The sequence below is a fragment of the Schistocerca piceifrons genome, chromosome 4 (genome assembly GCF_021461385.2).
Source record: "Schistocerca piceifrons isolate TAMUIC-IGC-003096 chromosome 4, iqSchPice1.1, whole genome shotgun sequence".
Classification (NCBI taxonomy): Eukaryota; Metazoa; Arthropoda; class Insecta; order Orthoptera; family Acrididae; genus Schistocerca; species Schistocerca piceifrons.
In genome coordinates, this window is record NC_060141.1 from 192,149,388 (window position 1) to 192,169,003 (window position 19,616).

At 38.3% G+C, this 19,616-nt stretch overlaps 1 protein-coding gene across 1 annotated transcript in view; it reads left to right on the forward strand.

Moving 5' to 3' along the window:
* The first annotated feature begins 2,603 nt into the window (after positions 1 to 2,603).
* The window catches only part of LOC124795274 (solute carrier family 25 member 44), a 138,147-nt gene continuing 121,134 nt past the window's right edge, over positions 2,604 to 19,616 (forward strand). The window contains exons 1-2 of the mRNA XM_047259220.1: positions 2,604 to 2,840; positions 2,953 to 3,245. Coding sequence (XP_047115176.1) covers positions 3,050 to 3,245 — 196 coding nt within the window. The 5' untranslated portion in view covers positions 2,604 to 2,840; positions 2,953 to 3,049. The remainder of the gene's footprint in view (positions 2,841 to 2,952; positions 3,246 to 19,616) is intronic.

A 19,616-nucleotide genomic window follows, 5' to 3' on the forward strand; every position in this document is an offset into this window, starting at 1 on the left:
TTACAGTCCATAGCGTCTTGTAGTCTTTAAAATATGTATTAAAAAGGACATTGACAGCCCTCATGTATCCGAGAAGAAATGTGTGTAATATTGTACATATTGTATGTCTATTGTCTGCAGTGCTATTGTTTTTTTATTTTCTTTGAAGGTTTGAATGTAATGTTTTATGTCTTGTATTTATTTTGTTTACACTATCATTTGTTTTTCTTCTCTTTTTATCCATGTAATATTGTATTCATAGACTTATGCTACATTACAGTACATTCTTTGCGAAAATTGTAATTTTACAGGTCCAAATACAAATCAAACCAAATAAGATCAAGTCCTGAAAGTAAATATTAATATGATACGATAGACGTATATTTAGTGATAACCATTCGAGTCGAATGTAATAAAATATTGACTTCTGCATCTTTTAGACACGTTCGTATAATCAAGGCCCCCACAACCGCACGAGTGGTCGACTGTGAAGAGCGGACAAATTGAATAGCTGGGCGGCGGCCATTAGAGTGGTAAACTGACGCGCGGAGTTCGAATGGTTATTCATCGCTTTTGGTGGGTCAACAGAAACCTCCGATCTTACTCGTCGGCTTTGACCCGTGACGTAAGCGTGTTGTGGTGTGTGACGTCATTACGGCGCGGAGTTTGGTTTGTGATTGTGGCGTGTTTGTAGATGTCGTGGGGGTGTTTGTCGTGCCCTCTGGTGGTTGTTCATGGTTTACGTTTGTTTGGTTTGTTGGGGTCAGTTTGCTGTTGCTCAGTGGTGAGTGCTGTGTTCGTGGTTTCGAAGCGGAATTTGTATTAGTGAGTTAACGGTTTTGTGTGTAATGGTAATTGCTGTACGTCGGGTGAGTTTGTTATTGAGTGTATTCGGTTGTGGTTTTTTTGTTCGGGAATGGTTTGTGGTTTTTTTTTTATTTTTGTATTGGTGGATGGGATCGGGAGATTCTGTTGAGCTATATAGGTCAAGGGAAGTGTTCGATCCTAATTTATGGGATCGGGAGCTGTTGTAGATGTATGTAGGTTTAAGGGAAGTGTTTTTTGAGTTTTGTATCGGGGGATGTGATCGGGAGGTTCTGTTGAGCTATATAGGTCAAGGGAAGTGTTCGATCCTAATTTATGGGATCGGGAGTTACTGTAGATCTATGTAGGTCAAGGGAAGTGTCTGATTCTGGATAAGAATGTGTTTTTTGGTATTTGGTCAGTTTCGTGATGTTGATCTTTTTCGTCGTTTTGCGTGGTTTTGTATGGCGGTCGGTGGCTACATTTGTGTATATTTAGTTTATCCCCACCCAAAAACCCCCAATTTCCCACGCTTGTCCCGTTATAGTCATTAGGCTTTTTGTGAAACCTGTGTATTTCAGTGTTTATGATACGTATGCGATGTTTTTATATCCGCCATATTGGAATTGTCGTTTATGGTCGTTTCCGCCACATTTGTGACGTCATGGGTCAAAGCCGACGGGTAAGATCGGACGCTTCTGTATTTCCCTTTTGGTTATAAAATACCTTCCCTTGAGTTCGGTCACAAACATAATGTCTCATTTAAATACGTTACTACAATATACTTTTTAATTTATGAACAAACAGCAAATAGTCACTGTTTATGAATTTATCTTACGTACTACATGATATTTGCCGTAGCTAAAAGTTATGTACTGGACCCCTAGCATTTTTCGTAGTTCATTTACGATAGATGTACGCAAAATGCATCAAAATACTCGAAGATTTGCCCACTATATTAATACATATTTTCTGACTCTACCTTGCTTTAGATTTTATGACGAGAAGTGCGTTATATATGGCAAAGTTCTTTGACAACTCACGACCAAATTATCAAGTTTCAACCTAACCTAGACCATGAAAACACTACCGATCAGCCAACTTTCTTCAAAATGATCAGAACATATAAAATGGTTTTCTGTCGGTTGGAAATGTTGCCTACTGACAGCGTGTAACCATTTTTGTAACAGCTGTGGTTTTGAGAAAGGAAACCTGCAAATAGATGCACAGGCATTATGCTAATACCGTGTTACAAAAACATTTATTAAACAAGTACACTGACATACAAAACAACTTACAATATTCACTTACCTGTGAAATGAAATATTCGTTCCTTTCTCGAATTTATTTGTACAATTAATCGCTGCACGACTGTTCACATTGTACTTCTTTTGATTGGAACGTACAGACAGTAGAATTACGAGTAACAAATACTGTATGTACGTCGCAACAAATATACAACGTTGAATCAGGGTCTTCATAAACAACAGTACTACACAACACATCAGACTGCAACCACTATAATGGCGTCCAGCCGAAGGTTCAAATTGTCCCGCTATTGCAGAGCCATCAGAGTCTAGTTATTTTTTACAAGGTCTTTGGTATAATCTAACAAATCCTTACATCACTCGCACTTTATAGGACAGTTATGAATGTTGACAACAGAATCTTCAGCTGTTTCGACTTGCGATATAATGTCGTTTGCTGGAAAAAAGATGAGGCTGCATGTGCAAGTTTTTATTGCATGAGGTGGTCCACCTTAAAGTTCAGAGATCCCTGTCTACTCCATTGAAAAAGTATTTCTTTGCTGAAATATATGCCATCTTTGACTTGCCGATCATCTGGTCGCAAGTCAAAACATGGAATTTCACGAGCAAGTGCAAGTGTATTGTTGGCCTTGACAGGTGATAATAATTTGTGGCGGTCCGGCTATGAGCAGTCAAAATGTGCGATTTATGACGTGAAATTAAGACCATGATAAAAAATTTGTGACTGATGCCGCGTTTAAGAAAAAGACTCTGATAAACAATACTCTCGTGACCTTTAAATTGTAGAACGTAAGTTCTATACGTACCTCATAAAAGTTAAGGATTGTCAGACATTATTGGAAGTGGTGTTTAAATTTGAACATAAGTGGAGAAATATCTAGTGAAAATTTTTCGTTGTTAGTATTTCAGATGAGATGGAACCGGCACTTCGTGGTGTATTGACTAGCGAGTGTGAAGAACGGTGAAACACTGTTGTGATACTGTCATGTTAGGAGAATATGAAAACGGATAGGCGTAAAATGGTATCGATGGAGTCACAGCAATTCATAAGGACGATTGAGTGGGAAATGATGGACAAAAAGAAGTTTGTCCCTTTGAGTATGTTGAGTTCATTCTCCATTAGATGCTTCCTGTACCCACTAACAGTAATCAAAACTAGACTTCAGGTACAACGACACGATCAGATGTACACAGGTGAGAGCAACAACGTTTTTGGTCTACAACACTGGAGAGAAATTTCCATGTATGCTGTTTCAATGCTATCACAATTATTGGTACTACTGGGTAATCCCTTTACTATTCTATAACTCGGTAATCCTTACAAAGCATCACTGTTATGTTACATGTTGTATGTATGTTATGAGTTTCTTAGTACAGAGTTTTTGTCTTGGCCCAAGAAATATTTCTGCCTGGCATATGCAGTCTGAACTGTTACTGTCATCATTTGCAACATTGTTATAAGTGAAGTAGGAAACATATAGAGTAGATGTTTTGCTACTAAATCGTTCATCAGCTCGAAATAATTACATAAAATGTTTGGTACAATAAATGCTAGTTACAATCTGTGTTTACAATAAATGCTAGTTACAATCTGTGTTGATTGTGATATATATTTTCATGAAGTTAAAGTGCATCTCTTTTGCGCTCTTTGTGACAGGCTAACAATGTATAGCTTCTGTGTTACTTTTAAAGTTTCTGTGAATATTGCATCTATAACGTAATGGAATTAGTAGGTTACGGCTGAAGAATGTTTTATAAAATGTGTGCTATTAGTGTTAATCTATGGTTGGTTCTTCTAAAGAATGCTGTTTGTTCCATGATTTTTCGTTTTGAAGTTACTAAGATTTCTGCTATTTTGTAGGTAAGTTGTATGAGCAATGTATGGTTGTTACGGGAACAAAATCTTTGCATCAAACATGGATCTTGTCCTCTAGCGGTTTCCGGTGCATGTTCTAAGAATCTCAAAAGTATGCTTGATTTAAAAGAAAATCTTTAAAGTAGTCTTTCAGAGTACAGGATTGTGTAGTGTAATTTAGAGGCTTATCAGCTGCCATAAATTCCCTTGCATCAGCTGTTGTATCACTTTGCAGTTAACTGTCTGTACTATTCTGAAAGTCTTGGATTTTTTTTTTTTTTTTTTAACGTCCTGTTGTCAGTCGACCTCCTGGCCTCTACTATCATTTTTACAGGTTTCTTCATGTTTGGACCAGGACAGTTCAGCAGTGTATGGCTTAATTACTTCTTTTATGTATTGTTGATCCTTTCCAGATAGCTTTTACTATGAGGAAGCCAATCAGTGTGACAGTATGGGAACGACATCAGTAAATACACCCGCTAACAAAGATACAAATGATGTGAAAGATTTCACTCCAGCAATAAAATGAAACTAAAGGTACGACCATGGGAAGTAGGCGGTTTTGGCCAGGGACAGCATAAATATACAACAATAAGAATGTCACCATAAAAAAAATAAAGAAAATTCTCTAAAAGAAACTTAATAAAAAAAACAAAAACCCACAATGGGAATTGAATATTTCATTTGACCTATGTAGCTCAAACAAAAACTGCAATACCAGACACTTTATCCGCACTCTAAATGCGCGTTGAGTGACTCTCCCGTCCACCCGATCATGAACAACTAGTGAAATTTACACTGTATTTTACAGACTATAAAACATACCTTTTTCTTTGAAACATTGCCTCCAAAATTCAAGTGCATCTTATACTCAAAATTACTATGAAAATGTCCAGTGTTTGATTCAAAATTCCCACCAGTCTTAGAAATGGCCGTATATTTGATGCCGCGGGATGGGAAACCTATTTCTATCTGGCAACAATAGATTCAACTGGGAGCAGCAGTGCACCAATGCCACAAACATGAATTTGCAGGGATTCACAAGCTTGCTAACACTGTCTCCCTGTCACCCTACCATCACAAATCCAGAACACTGTCTAGACTATGATGCATCACTGCAGTCTGCTGTGCCACTGAACGTGAACTGAAGGTGATTTGGGTTATTGGTAAAAGTAAAACACTGTTGTTAGCAGGTAGTTTCGTAATGGAAAAAAATAAAAGGTACTCATATGATGTGGACTATAAATTGAAAGTAGTAGCATCTGTGAAGAGGGCAATGATGATGACAAAGAGGGAGGAAGAAGAAGGAGGAGAAGAAGAAGAAAAAGAGAGCTCAGATGGCGATTTTCAGCGATTTTAAAGGTTAGTTTGGTTAATAAAATAAGGATCTTTTTAAGTCTGACTTTGCAGTCTAATAATAAAAATTGCAAAAATGTTATTTTTCTAAAGAAATTGCACTTAAAAATTACAGTACGTCTTATAGTCTGTAAAATAGGGTACAAAAAAAAAAAAAAAAAATCCAGACTACTAACCAGACTACAAATTAACAATTTCAAAGCAGGAAACAAATCAGTAGCCAATAACTAATGACATTAAAATAACTCACTGTCAAGGCAACAAAAACAAACTCCCGAAACATTGAGTAACACACAGCACTAACTCCAATGCTGTACTAACACCACTCACAATCAGTTTAGAATCATAAACGTCCCACACTAGAGTGCACCACCACCTATTCCAACACACACTCTGCAGACACAACCCGTTTCGTACATGCCATGCCTCAGTGAAGTCACACAACATATTTGTCTCACAGGTCCAAGCAGACAGGTGGAATCAGACCCTTTGGTTGGCCCTTTTAACAAGCAGAACAAATGGTAGCATCGTCATCTCTGCTCCTTTCAATGTTGTCAAGCAATCTGCATCAATTTCGGGTGAAGGCAAATAAATATTGCCTTGGTTGTAGGTTTGTATCAGCATGGCGGTTTTAGGTTGAAGAAAGGGATAAGTTAACATTGCGATACCACACCTATAGACTGATGTCGTTAATGTGGCAGAGATACATACCTTAAGAAGTGACAACAGTTGACATCACTAACCTGAAAACATTAGCAAAATTTGCTAAACAAATGGCACTCACTGGGAACAGGGTTTTTTGGACTGGGAATATTCTTGATAATAAAGCCTTCAAACATACTAAAAACTTGACAGTATCAGACTGCAATGGGAGAATAAGGGGTTTTGTTCATAGATATAAATGTAACCCATAGACCAATACAACCTGCACCATGCTGGCCACTTCAGAGAGCTTACTGGCAAGCCTTTACATCCAAAGCTACTTTTGAAACCAGTCAAGAGTGCACAAGAACAGAAGTGTTGGGTCCACACATCTTATCGTCACAATTATGGGCTAAGCTCCAAACATTCACAGCCACTGTAGTTCCTGGCATCTCTCTCTCTGACGACAACTGTACTGATCCCACAGTCATTGCTGAATGTTCCATGGCACACTTCGCCATAGTGTCTGCACGCAGGACCTACCATCCTAATTTCCTGACCTGGAAATGCCTGGCAGAGCAGGACTTTTTACCTGGCCATGCACAAGGCTTTAAATTGTACAAGGTTCCATTTTAGCGAAAGCAAGTTCTGCAGCTCTGTAGCAGAGGGTCGAGACATGGCTCATGTACCGGATAAAATCCATAATAAAGTGCTTAAACACATTAACAATGAGAGTGTGAACTGCATCTTCAGGTTTTACAATCGTATTTAGCAGGAAGGGGTATTTCCTCTCAGTGGTAGCAGGGTGTTGTTATTCCTATCCTGAAATTGAGAAAAGACCCTTAAGTTTTGACTAATTATTGGTCAGTCTCAATAATGGATGAGCTGCGTAAATTATTTGAAAGAATGGTCAACCAACAACTGTGTTGGCGCATGATGTGCCAGAGGATATACATAGCAATTTCAAGTGGCTTTTGGGCATTCCGGTACACCAGAGACTAACCGATTCATCTGCAATGTGCAGTGCTTTCCCACATTGCCAACAACTGACAGCTGTGTTCTTTGACCTACAGAAGGTGCACATTATGACCTGGCCTCAAAATGTGCTGTCTGAGCTACGGGAGTGGGGCTTTCAGTGCTGTTTATACATTTTTCTCCAGAATTTTCTATCCCTCCAATGATTTCGAATCTGGATAGACTCGAGCCTCAGCAACCAATATATACAGGAAATTGGGGTCCCTCAGTGATCGTCTCTGCAGTCAGCAGTATTGTGAGTGCAGAAGGACGTATGGTGTCACTGTATGTGGACAACCTTTGCCTTCATTACAGCTTTCTATTATTGTGGACTGCATAGTACCAAATTCAGGGGGCCTTACAGAAAATATTTAATTGGGCCCTGAAGCACGGGTATCGGTTTTCTCCTCCGAAAATTCATGTTCTGCATGTTTGTCGACTCGGGACTGTGCGTCAGCTGCTAGAACTTTATCTTGGTTATTAGAAGTCATTGAATCCTTCAGATTTTTAAGACTTATTTTTTACTGTAAATTAACATGGTTACCATCATACCTGTCAGCTCAAGGCAAATTGTGAAAGGAAACTTAGTACCCTTGGGGTTCTCAGCAGCACCTCCTCGGGCTCAGACCACACAGTTCTTCTATGTTACGAAGCTTTGATTTTATACTGGCCAGAGTATGTATGTGCTGCTTACAGGTTGCACCACCATCAGTACTGAGCTTGTTAGGCCTGTTCCACCACACTAGTGTGTGTTTGGCAGCTGGAGCCTTCTGTACAGGCCTTGTAGGTAGCCTCCTGCTGGAAGCTGGTGTTGCACTGCTTAGGGGCAGACACCAGCAACTCTTGGTGAAGTATGTCGTCAGTCTGTAAGGTGTCTACACATCTGTGCTACTCAAATCTGTTTCACACCAATAGTTCAGACAGTTTACGAATCACCCAAAAATAGGCAGACCAACTTTGATATGATTGACAGCTCTATGCAAGGACTTCCAACTGCTCCCTCTTCTCTGTATTCATGGAGATCCCTCTCAGCATCCCTCATGGTATATGCCCAGTCCTGAGATTTGAACAGACCTGTTTTGTCATCCTAAGAAAAATGCTGATCCCACCAGTCTCAGGCAGCTCTTTTGTTTTGTTCTGCCTGACTACCCAAATTCAACAAGCATTTACACGGACGGACTGAAAGTCAATGATAGGGTCAGTGTTGTTTTTACACACTCAAGTGGGCACGAGAAGTATTCTCTGCAGAGTGCATGAAGGGTATAAACTGCAGAGTTGTTAGCCATCTCACAGGCTCTGCAGTGCATTAAAATTCTCATCACAAAGGACTTCCTGTTTCATAGCACTCCATGAGTTGCTTACAAGGCATATCTCAGTGCTACCTCAAAACTTTGTGATCATTAACATCCTAGACCTATTAATTGACCTCTGCAGTCCAGAACGGTAGTAACATTTACCCAAGTCATGTGGATACTGTGGGAAATGAACTTGCTGTCAAACTGTTAAGAAAATGTCCACAGGAGACAAAATTTAATTTGGAGTACCAGGAACAGACTTATGATTACAACTGTGACATCAAATTTTGAAAACCTGGAATATGGAATGGCAGGCTACAATGACGTTCAACAAGCTCAGAGCTATCGAGAAGAAACAAAGGTATGGCATACTTCTCTCGCAGCCTCTTGGAAAAATGCCATTGTACTGTGCTGACTGATAATTGGGCACACGAAGCTTACCCATGAGTTCCTTTGTGTCGAGGCCCCACCTGAATGCCATTATGGTACTCATCTCACGATTGCCCATATTCTCACATTGTGTGTGCCCTGCTGGCTCATCTGAGATGAGCAATCAACCTTACCATCTCAGATACTTCCGGACAATGGCTTAAGAGGTATCATAGTGGTAAGAATACCAAGAGAGAGTGAATTTATAACAAAACTTAATTCACCTCCATGTTCAGTGTCAGTGGTGGTTTTGTAGGCAGTATGCCTCGCTGTGGCATGTGTCATGTATAGTCTCAGGCTACTTTCTCCCTTTCCACTATCATGCATTTTAAAACGTGTGTGTTAGTATTTTATTTATCTAATTGTTTAAGCTAACTAGCTGTCTAGCTTATACAGTCTGCATTTTCTAACCCTATTTTAGTTTCTCGTGCCATTTTAGTTTTACTGGATATGATGATCCTTCTTGATGTATTCTTCAGTGACTAGCAACAGTTTTTAGCTGCCTGGATTTTTTATCACTTTTATCTGGCTAAAGTTACTGTCAGGTACATGTTCAACAACAATGATAAGCTCATAAATCCTAGAGCTGACAAATCTTGTCTCATTTCATAGCTTCTTTATGTCACTTTTCTGTGAATTGAGTGACTGACAACCAAGTATTTTAGTCCTTTTAAATCTTTTATCGCCATCACCACCACAGGTGTACAAGCACATTTTAGTGCCACCTGTGGTACCTTCTCCTCGGTAGTCCTCTCAGTATGCTGAATGAGACTCGCCACTGTGATCTAGTGGAATTTCGACGAGACTTGTGTGGTAGTTTCACTTTTGTATCATATTGTCCATATGGAATTGAATATCAATGAATTTTTATTGTGCTCGTCCCTTTGAAGAGTTTACTGGCCTGCCTATGCCTTCAAATCACCCAGAAAAGACACCGACGAGATGGTGCAGGATTTGTCTCCTGCAATTACAGGTGTGCAGAAGCAATAGTAGATTTTCTACTGGTCACACTAAGTGGCAACCTGTACTTTGTTGTTCTGATGAAATAGCAGTAGCCATTAGAGAACATTGAAGAGTGCTACAATGCCACAGACACCCTTCCTCTATGAGCAGCTAATTAAATCTTGTAATGTCCCCAGTACTTGTACAGCACTCAGTTATTTATTTTGAAATCTCTCATCTGAACATTGTGAAATATGCTGAAAACTGAATGTAGAAAGTTTAGTGCCAAATGACACATGCTGCACAGTAGTTAAATTACGGTGGTTCCTTTCCACTTCATCTGAACTTTGAAGATATTGATGGCTAGGTCCTGTTGTTCAGTACAGTTTATACAAGTAAAGAGATTTGCACTTATTCTTTTATGATCTTATCCACACGATAATTCACACAGTGGTAGTATATCATTGTAATAAACACATGGATCATGGGGTCCTGGGTTCGATTCCCAGCCAGGTTGGGGATTTTCTCTGCCCGGGGACTGGGTATTTGTGTTGTCACCATCGTAGCTGTCATCATCATTATTATTTGTGATGTTGGCTAGATTGGCCTATGTAAAAAATTGGGCTGTGTAAAAATTGGGGTGGATGCCGATGACAGCACATTGACTGCCCCACAAACCAGTCATCATCGAAGTAAACACAGTGCACATGTTATTGTCATGTAGATATTCGATAACATAATTGAAACATCCAATAAGTAGGTTTTATGAAACAATCACGCTTCAATATTGTGTGATTACTTTCACTGCAGTGATTTGGAGGTACATAGATGTTACATGGTTACTTGGCATTTGCAGACTTTTATTAATGTGTTAAACAAAAATGTTAAGCAGTTGCTATCCGTGTACAGGCTCTTTAATCTATCTGACATAAAGGTGTTGTGTTGGATAGCACACCCTGAACTTTAACGTGAGATGATAACATTATGGCTGTCTCATGCAGACTGGCTATTTTGGGCTATTTAGAGACTGGTGTACAGATATTTATTAATCTCAGGAAGTACATCCTCTACTGGGTAAGTTAGATTTAGCTGTTTTGAATAAACTATGAACTTCAACAGTTGTTCGGTTTATGGAAAGTACTAAATGTTAGTAAATTAAAGAAGTACACGGAACTATCTTCTGCTTCCAAGCTGGGAGTATTATACTTAGGAATATGGAATCTAACTTGAAATTGGTTTTACATTGCACTAAATTATGCAAAATCTTAATTCGTGGCTTAATTAATTAGTGAGGGACATTACATGATTCAGAAAAATATAGCAACAAAAATGTTGTCAAAAGTGCAGAATCTAACAAACACAAGAGCAAAACTAGCAATTGAAAATTTTTAATGTGTGAACTTTCAGGGTCAGTTATCCCGTAAGTTAATGAGTTTCAGGTAATTCAAAGTATGACCTCAGAAAGATTGGGATGAATGCTCTCGAATGAATGGTAACATCTTCAGATTCTGCCAATTGGCTCAAAATTTTTTTATATCATATATTGTAGTAGAACTTTCAAATAGGCAGAACTTTTAATTAATCAAGCTTCTACTAAGACTAATTGCATCACTGAAATCACCATGTTCAATATAACTACTGAGTAATAAATTTAAAGGGAACTTTACCTAAATAACAGTTTGAAATATTCAAGTATATATTAAATATTTTGTGTGCAGTTGTATTGAAAATAGAATGACAAATTGGGCAAGGATGCGGTTATTGACGGAAGTGGAAGACCTAACAGATCGAGAGTTTCCAGCATGCTATGTCTCAATCTAAACAACTTGGAACAAAGGACAGTTTTTAATTTAAAAAAAATTTGAAAAGCAATGTTAACAACAGTATGTGCACATTAGTAAAGCAAAGCATGATCAGTCTGTAGATTGTTTTGTACAGCACAGTGCGTTGCTGTGCATGGTCCTGATGGACGTGGTATGCTGTTGCTTTCCTCCGACATTTGAACTGACTTACCCAGCCAGTTATCGGGGGATGTACATGGTTTAACATGGATTCCAAAGAGTGCATCCCCAATTTTTGACAAAAAACTCAACCAGACTATTTTACCTAATTTGTTAGGAAGATTAGTTAATAGGTGATTGTGGTGGTGCTAGGAATCCTATGACTACTTTCTCAATTCTGATACAGCTTAAGAGAATCTTGATATGCAGCTGACAATCTTCTGAGACTAGTATACAGGCAGAGATGCCTTTGCATACTGATGGTACCTAATTACCATACACTTTGATTTACAAAAAGCATTTTATAGTGCTGTCACATTTTGTCTACAGTGCATGAGTGGCATTTTTTGGGCCTACCTACCCATTTGTCTATGGAACTTTATCACTGATTTGTTTTGGGTATGACTTGGCATAACTCCTAGCACCAATTACCTCCAGGAGAACAAGTCCCACATGGATCATTGCTGAGTGCTACCCTCTTTGATGTTGAAATCAATATTGTAACATTATGTGTTTGTGATCTCATCAACATTACATGCAGATGACTTCTGTATATATTATCATCACTCCACACTGTGGCATGGAAATTGGTACTGTTTTTTTTCTATGAAATCTTGTGTTGTGCATTTTTTCAGAATGTGGTATTCCCACTCTGGTATTTACTTAGGAGATGAGCTGCTAGAAGTGGTTAACCAATACAAATTTTAAGGTTTATTATTTAACAGTAAATTAACATGGACACCACACAGATGGCAACTAAAGGATAACAGAATTAGAAAACGAAATGTTCTCAGTTTCCTCAGCAATGCCTCTTAAGGAATTGAGCGGTTTTATTAAGATTTTATAAAATGCTTACTTTATCTCGCGTGGACTATGTACATACATGCAGGGCATTTGCTTTAACTTGGAGCAATTAAATATCTCCAAAAATGTGCATAACACAAAAACAGTGTTCCAGATGAGAAGTTAATATTGTCAAAGGAGACATGTTTATGCTAAAACTGGCCACCTCCTAACCCCCCCCCCCTCCCCCTTTCCTTCCGTGCCCCATGGGGGTTCGACTTTTTATTTTCAATTGGGCACTCCACCCCAAATTTTTATTGCAGATTCGGGTTCGAAGCCCAAAAATATTTAAATTTTATCTGAAACATTCTTTTCCATTTGTGATAGATGGCACTGTAATAGACAAAATTCAATTTTTCTGGTTATTCCAATCAAGAACCAGCCCCTTTGATTTTACATGACATTTGTGATAAAAATGTGAACTTTTTTGTTCTAAATAGATAATTAAGATAGTGTAGTGCCTGTGTTGTTCAGAATTATGATGCAATGTTCCTTCAGACATGAATACTTCTCTGAAGAAACATTGCATGTCTCTCCTGTACAGGAATGTGAGGGTTACTCAGAAGAAACAGAATTTTTTTAAACTTTCTTAGCCTATTCACATTTTAAGCACAAGTTTTCAGTCCCCTTTAAAATTGTCTCCACTTGCACTAATACACTTGTCTAATCTTTAATTCCATTTTGAGAACACAGTTAAAATTCATCTTTTGTGATTCTTGACAGCACCTCCAGTTTTTCCTTCACCTTAGCAACATCAGCAAAACACTTTCCTTTCATGTCTCTTTTCGCTCAAGAAAACAAAAGTCATACAGGGCAAAGTTGGGTGAGTAGGAGGGTAAGGAAACAGGGTTCAAACAATTTTTGGACAAGGCTATTTGAGCAGGGGCGTTGTCATGATGAAAAAACCAGTCACCTAACTGCCACAAATCAGGCCACTTCTATTGCACATTGTTGTTGAATCTTTTCAAAACTTCTGAGTAGAAAGCCTGGTTAACTTTCAGACCCTGTGGAACAAACTCTTGAGTGGACTACTCCAAGTCACTCTTGACAGCTCCACAATTTCTTCAGTGGTCCGTTGTCTATCTTCATTGATGATTGTATGAATGTTTTCAGCATTTTCATGTGTTTGGCCAGTGGAAGGAAGACCGAATGAGGGTTGTTATCAACTGACATTTCACCAGTTTTGAAATGGGAAAACCACTCACACACTTTAATTTCTCCGTAGCATTGTCCTTGTATGCCGTTTTTAAAATTTCAAGAGTTTCTGTTCCAATTTTTCCAGACGAAAAGCAGAATTCCACTGCTGCACGCTGTTCACAAAAATCGGCCATTGCAAAAATGGCAGTTACAGAAAAGGGTTGTCACTATAAACACTGCTGAAACTAGTTCTGACCTCCACCTTCAGTGATGTCACTCAGTTTACTGACTCTGGAATGTTCACTTTATGCGCTCCTAATGGCAGAACATGGCAACAAAAGCTCTGCCCACCAAAAACTTAGTTTGGTTTCTTTTGGGTACAGCCTCTTAGATAATGGATGTGCAAATGCAGATTGTACATATAGGGCTGATGGCATTAGGAAGTGTGGATCTGACCATGAAGTATGCTTGGATAGCCTACTGGTAAGGTGACTGCTCACAAGAAGTGGGAAATCCGGGTTAGAGTCCCAGTCCAGCACATTTATTGATTGTCATCACTCCATTATACAGCTTATGGTTGTCCATATTCACAACTTCAAATACACTGAAATGCCAAAGAAACTGGTATAGGCAAGCATATTCAAATACAGAGATATGTACACAGACAGAATACGACGCTGTGGTCGGTGATGCCTATTTAAGACAACAAGTGTCTGGCACAGTTGTTAGCTCGGTTACTGCTGCTACAATGGCAGGTTATAAAGATTTAAGCGAGTCTCGAGTGTTGTTTTACAGTCGGTGCGTGAGCGATGGGGCACAGCATATCCGAGGTAGCGATACGAGTAATGGTATGAGTGTATAGTGAATATCAGGAATCCAGTAAAACATCAATTCTCTGACATCGTTGCGACCAGAAAAAGATCATGCAAGAACAGGACCAACGATCGCTGAAGAGAATAGTAGAATCATTCGAAGCATAAGGGCAGCCCTTCTGCTAATTGCTGCAGATTTCAATGGTGGGCTATCAACAAGTGTCACCGTGTGAACCATTCAACAAAACAGCATCAAGGTGGTGCCATTCTGGGGCAGACCCAGACTTTCAATTGATGGACAATAATGATTGACCTCATAGAGCAAGAACAGTTGATGTTTTCTTGGAAATGGAAGATAGTGCATGCATGGCCTGGCCTGGCCTGGCCTGCTCGCTCTTCAGATTTGAATCCCATAGGGCATGTCTGGGGTGCACCAGGAAGATGGATTGAATCACTTCAGTGTCCATCAACCACTCTCCAAGACTTGTGAGCAGCTCTCCAGGAAGAATGGGCACTATTGCCTCAACATGAGATTGATGATATCATTCACAGCATGCTCATCGTTGTCAGGCCTCTATTGCTGCCAGAGGTCATCACATCGCGTACTGAGCACATTAACCGGTTGTTGGAATGTGTGTGCAAATCTGTTAAGGTGGAAAAAATGGAGAACATTTTTGTCTACCATTATGCACATTGCAGTTGTTTATGTTGTGTATTCCTTACATTGTTTCTACTTTACCATCACCTGTTTATACGGTTTTGTGGCAAAGTAAACACAACATTGCAAAATTTCTGTTTGTTGCTTTAATTTTGGACACCAGTGTAGTTTATTAACCAGACAATTAATGTGTAACTGTAAAAGTTTTGCTGTACAATCAAATTTGCAAAACTAAATTAAATTTTAAAAATATGTGCAATGTTTGGAACATAAAACTTCAAATTTTTATTGCAGATGTAATGTAAACTCAAATGTGTCTATTCTTGATTGGAGTGCCTGGAAAAACTGAATTTTATTGATTACAGTGTCATTTATCATGAATGGAAAAAAATTATTTAGTTAAATCCTAGGTATTTTTTGGGGGTAGAATTAGAATCTGCAATAAAAATGAGGTTTTCCCATTTGAAATTGAAAGTTTGAGACAGCACACGCTAATGAATATGTGCAGCTGACAGCTATTATTTCCAGCTCTCCAACATACTGGAATTGAGTGGATTGGAAGCATTAGTCAAATGCTTCCATGAATCATGCTGGCCTTCAGAATTCATGATCTCTGTAGAGTATTAGTCTCATAACCTTTCTTTGGACACTATATGACAAAGATATTTCAAACTTTGAACTCGTTTACAAACTGGCCAAGGACACAACTGCAAATAGAAAAGTTGTAACATGAAAGCACCAGGCACTTACGTTCAATAGCATCTCAGACATCATAGTTTGAGGACCTGGGACACGGAGTGACAAAATGCTGCATACACCAGCAAGCCGTGATGATCAAGGAATCCTAACTGACCTAAAAAGTGAAATGAAATTGGGCATACCCCTATCTCAGATGCTAGCCAACAATGCAACAGCTGTGAGCACATTGTATGTTTTAAGAGTGTGGATCCTACAGTGAAATCTGAAGCCAGTACTCATTGCCCTAGGTTGGGGAGCAAGCACAGAGGTGGTACCATTTGCTGGTACCCTAGTTGTGATAGATCCTTAATTTAATTCTGTCGCTGAACTGATGTGTACTACTACGTTTTACTCCTTGACCCCACACATGTATTCCTTTCCCTTTTATACGACCCTCACAGGGGCTTGGCACTTGCTTGCTGGGAAGGGGCTTGGTGACCCCGCATTCCTGAGCTGAGGACTGGTAAGTGCCACTAGTCCTTTGTTATTGTAAGCACTTTTCAGTGACCACTGTGTGGCGCAGCAGTGGAATGTTTTGTGTTTCGGAGAATGAGGGCCTTGGCTTCACCACCTGGACCACGAGGAAGATATGCACCTCTGTAAAAGAAAACTTCAACCTCAAAGTGTGCTATGTACTGATGTGGTGAATAGCCTTAAGTGACTACCCAGTTGAGGCATGTGTTGCATAACATGCTTAACTTTAGTAAAGGCTTGGTTACCTGCTTCAATATAATGGAGAGGGACCCCGAGGAGCAATGTGAAGAATGGAAAAATATTGGTATCACGGAAGTGTAGAACTATATGAGGAGAGTCAGAGGCACAATGGAAAAATTGCAACATTTATTCTAATGTTTAGTACTCAAGACTTACCTGAACACACCCTTGCAGGCAGTATCTATTCCAAGGTTCCTCCATTTGTTCCTAACCCAATGTGATGCTTCAGATGTCAAAGATTTGGCCATACCACTATGGGCTGTAGTGGGGCAGAGGTGGAAATTGTGGAGGCTCAGCTCACGAATCAGGCAGTTCTTGTACACTTCCTCTGAAATGTGTAAATCGTGGCGGGTATCACCTAGTGTGGAGCAGAAAGTGAGAGGTTTACAGTGAGGAAAGGAAAATTCAGGGAGTTGAAAGTCAAGAGATGTGTACCCTCCACAAAGCTTTCAAAGCTATGCAGTCTTCTGTTTCTGGCATAGTCCATATCAATTCAGGCAGGCTAGGAAAAATCTTACCTTCATAGTATCGGATGTTACTGAATTTAGTATATGGTAACATGAAGGACTAAGTAAGGAACACATATATTTTTGTTTTCTCAATTAAAAAAAAAAATTCTACTCCAAGATACAGCCCTTCAAAAATGACACTGTGCATACCATTTTGAAGATGCGAATTTTGGAAAAAATTATAAGTTTTAGATATTTTGTTGGTTCTTTTTATATTTGAAAGATAATTGCTTTATGATTACAAGGAAATCCTCCATTTGGACTTACGTCAAAGTTCTTCTTCTTCTTCTTCTTCTTCTATTATTATTATTATTATTATTATTAGCTTTTACAGCCTCATTCGACCATTTTAGTCAATCATTTCCTGATCCTCTTCTTCAGTAAGTGCATGTTTCATTCTTTCTTAACTGCCCAGTATTTTTTTATTTGTTCTGATCTTTCCGGTCTTTCCTCATCTGTAAATACCCTTTTCATTGTGTGTTGTTTGTCTACTTTGCTTTAAATCTTATTTTCTTGTCTTTCAGTTTCTTGAGATTTTCTGTCTTATTTTGCAGATCATCCAAGTTTATATCTAGTTCTCCCATATCCTCTTTAATTTCCTTGATCTGTCCTACTTGTTGCTTCAGATTCCACAGTTTCTGCATAATTTTTCTTGCTAATCTGGTTTCCGTTGTGCTCATTATGTGTCCAAAGAAAGAAATCCTCTTTTTACGTATGGTATCTGTGATGGGCTCCAGTTCCCTGTACAGTACTTCATTTGGCACTATCCGCCATTGTCCTTCCTTATGGTATTTTTTATTTATGCATGTTCTAGCGATACTTTTCTCTACTTTTAGTATTTTGTTGACTCTACTCTGTTTCTCTGAGTGACTTTAAAAAGAGTCTCGCTTGCATATGTTACCTCTGGCTGAACCACCGTCTTGTAGTGTTTTAATTTTGTTTGAATTGATAGACATTTCTTATTGTATGTAGACCATGTTAGTTTTTGAGCTTTTATCATTTTATTGGTTCTTTCTTGCCAAGCATGTTTTTCTTCCAAGTTATATGTTATAATCTCTCTAATATATTTAAATTGCTTAATTTTTCTGTTGTCATTATTAGCTAGTAATGCCAAGTTATCTGTGAATCCCAAACAATTTAGGTTTATATCATCTTTCTTGGTTCCAATTGTTATGTTTTTAGGATTCTGTTTGTATCATTCTTTCATCAATTATTCGAGAGCACAATTGAAAAGCAGTGGTGATGGATCATCTCCTTGTCTTAACCCTGTTTTAATCATAAATGGCTCAGATAGTTCTTTTCTAAATTTTGCTTTGGACTTGCTGTTTGTAAGGGTTAATTTTATCATTTTTATTAATTTGGGATGAAGTTCAAAATTTCTTAATTGTCTTGCATAGAAGATTTGTGAATGCAATCATAAACTTTTTGAAATCTACAAAGGTTATGACTAGTTGCATCTGTCTCCTTTTGTAGGCATCCATTATTAATTTTCATTTGATGATCTGTTCTGGGCAGCTTCTCTAGGGTCTAAATCCTCCTTGATATTCTCCTAGCTCCTTTTCAAGTTGATCTTTACAACAATTGTAGAGAATTCTTGAAAATATTTTATATGTGCAATCCAATAGGGAAATCCCTCTGTAGTTGTCCAGATTTGATTTTTCTCCTTTTTTGTGTAATGGGTATATGATAGCTGTAGTCCAATGTTCTGGTAGCTCTTCTCTGATCCTGATTTCAACTATGCATTGATGTAATGACATCTTCACAGTTTCTGCTGCATATATCCAGAGTTCTGCAAATGTTTGATCTTCTCCACTTGCTTTGTAGTTCTAGAGCTCACTCAAAGCTTTGTAAACTTCCTGAATTGTCAGTAGGTTTATATTTTTTGGTGGTTTTTTTATTGGAGTTTCTGTGTTTATTCAAGAAGCTCAGGAGAATCCTTGGAATTTAGTAGTTCGTTAAACGTTTCTGATAAAATTTCTGAATTTCTTTTATCACTACGGTCCATCTTATTGTTTTTATCTTTCAGAATTAGTGTTGGGGATCATATCTTTTTTAGTCATCTTTCTTTGTTTTTGAGTTCCAAGTAAGATTCTTCTGTTTTTTGACTCTGATACCTTAACCAGGCTATCTTACACTGTTTTATCACATTTGTCATTCCAGCACTGGTGTTTTTTCCTTGTTCTTTTATTAGAGCATTCTGAACTTTTTATAATTTCTGGATTTTTTTTTTTTTTCAAAAATGCCAAACCATAAAATTTTGATTTTTTTTTTTTCTGTTGATTAGTACCTTACAGTTCTACATTCCCTGAAAAGAAGAGCTTCCACTTTTAGGTTGAACAGGTTTTATAAACAGTTGAAATTTTTACCATACATAAAACCTTATTTTTCAAGCATTTTAAATGGTTCATGATGTATGTGAAAGGTCAAAAGACTTAAAGGTTTCAGTTTATACAACTTCTGTGCACTATGTTTTTTTTACTGAAATTAGCCAGTCAGTGAACTAAAAATGTGTTCCACTGCTTCAGAATCTTTCTTTGATATAAAGTGATGCCTTCCTGTTGAACATAGGAACTAGAGCACTTACAATCTTCAAAACATTGTTAACAGGAAGTGAGTACTGA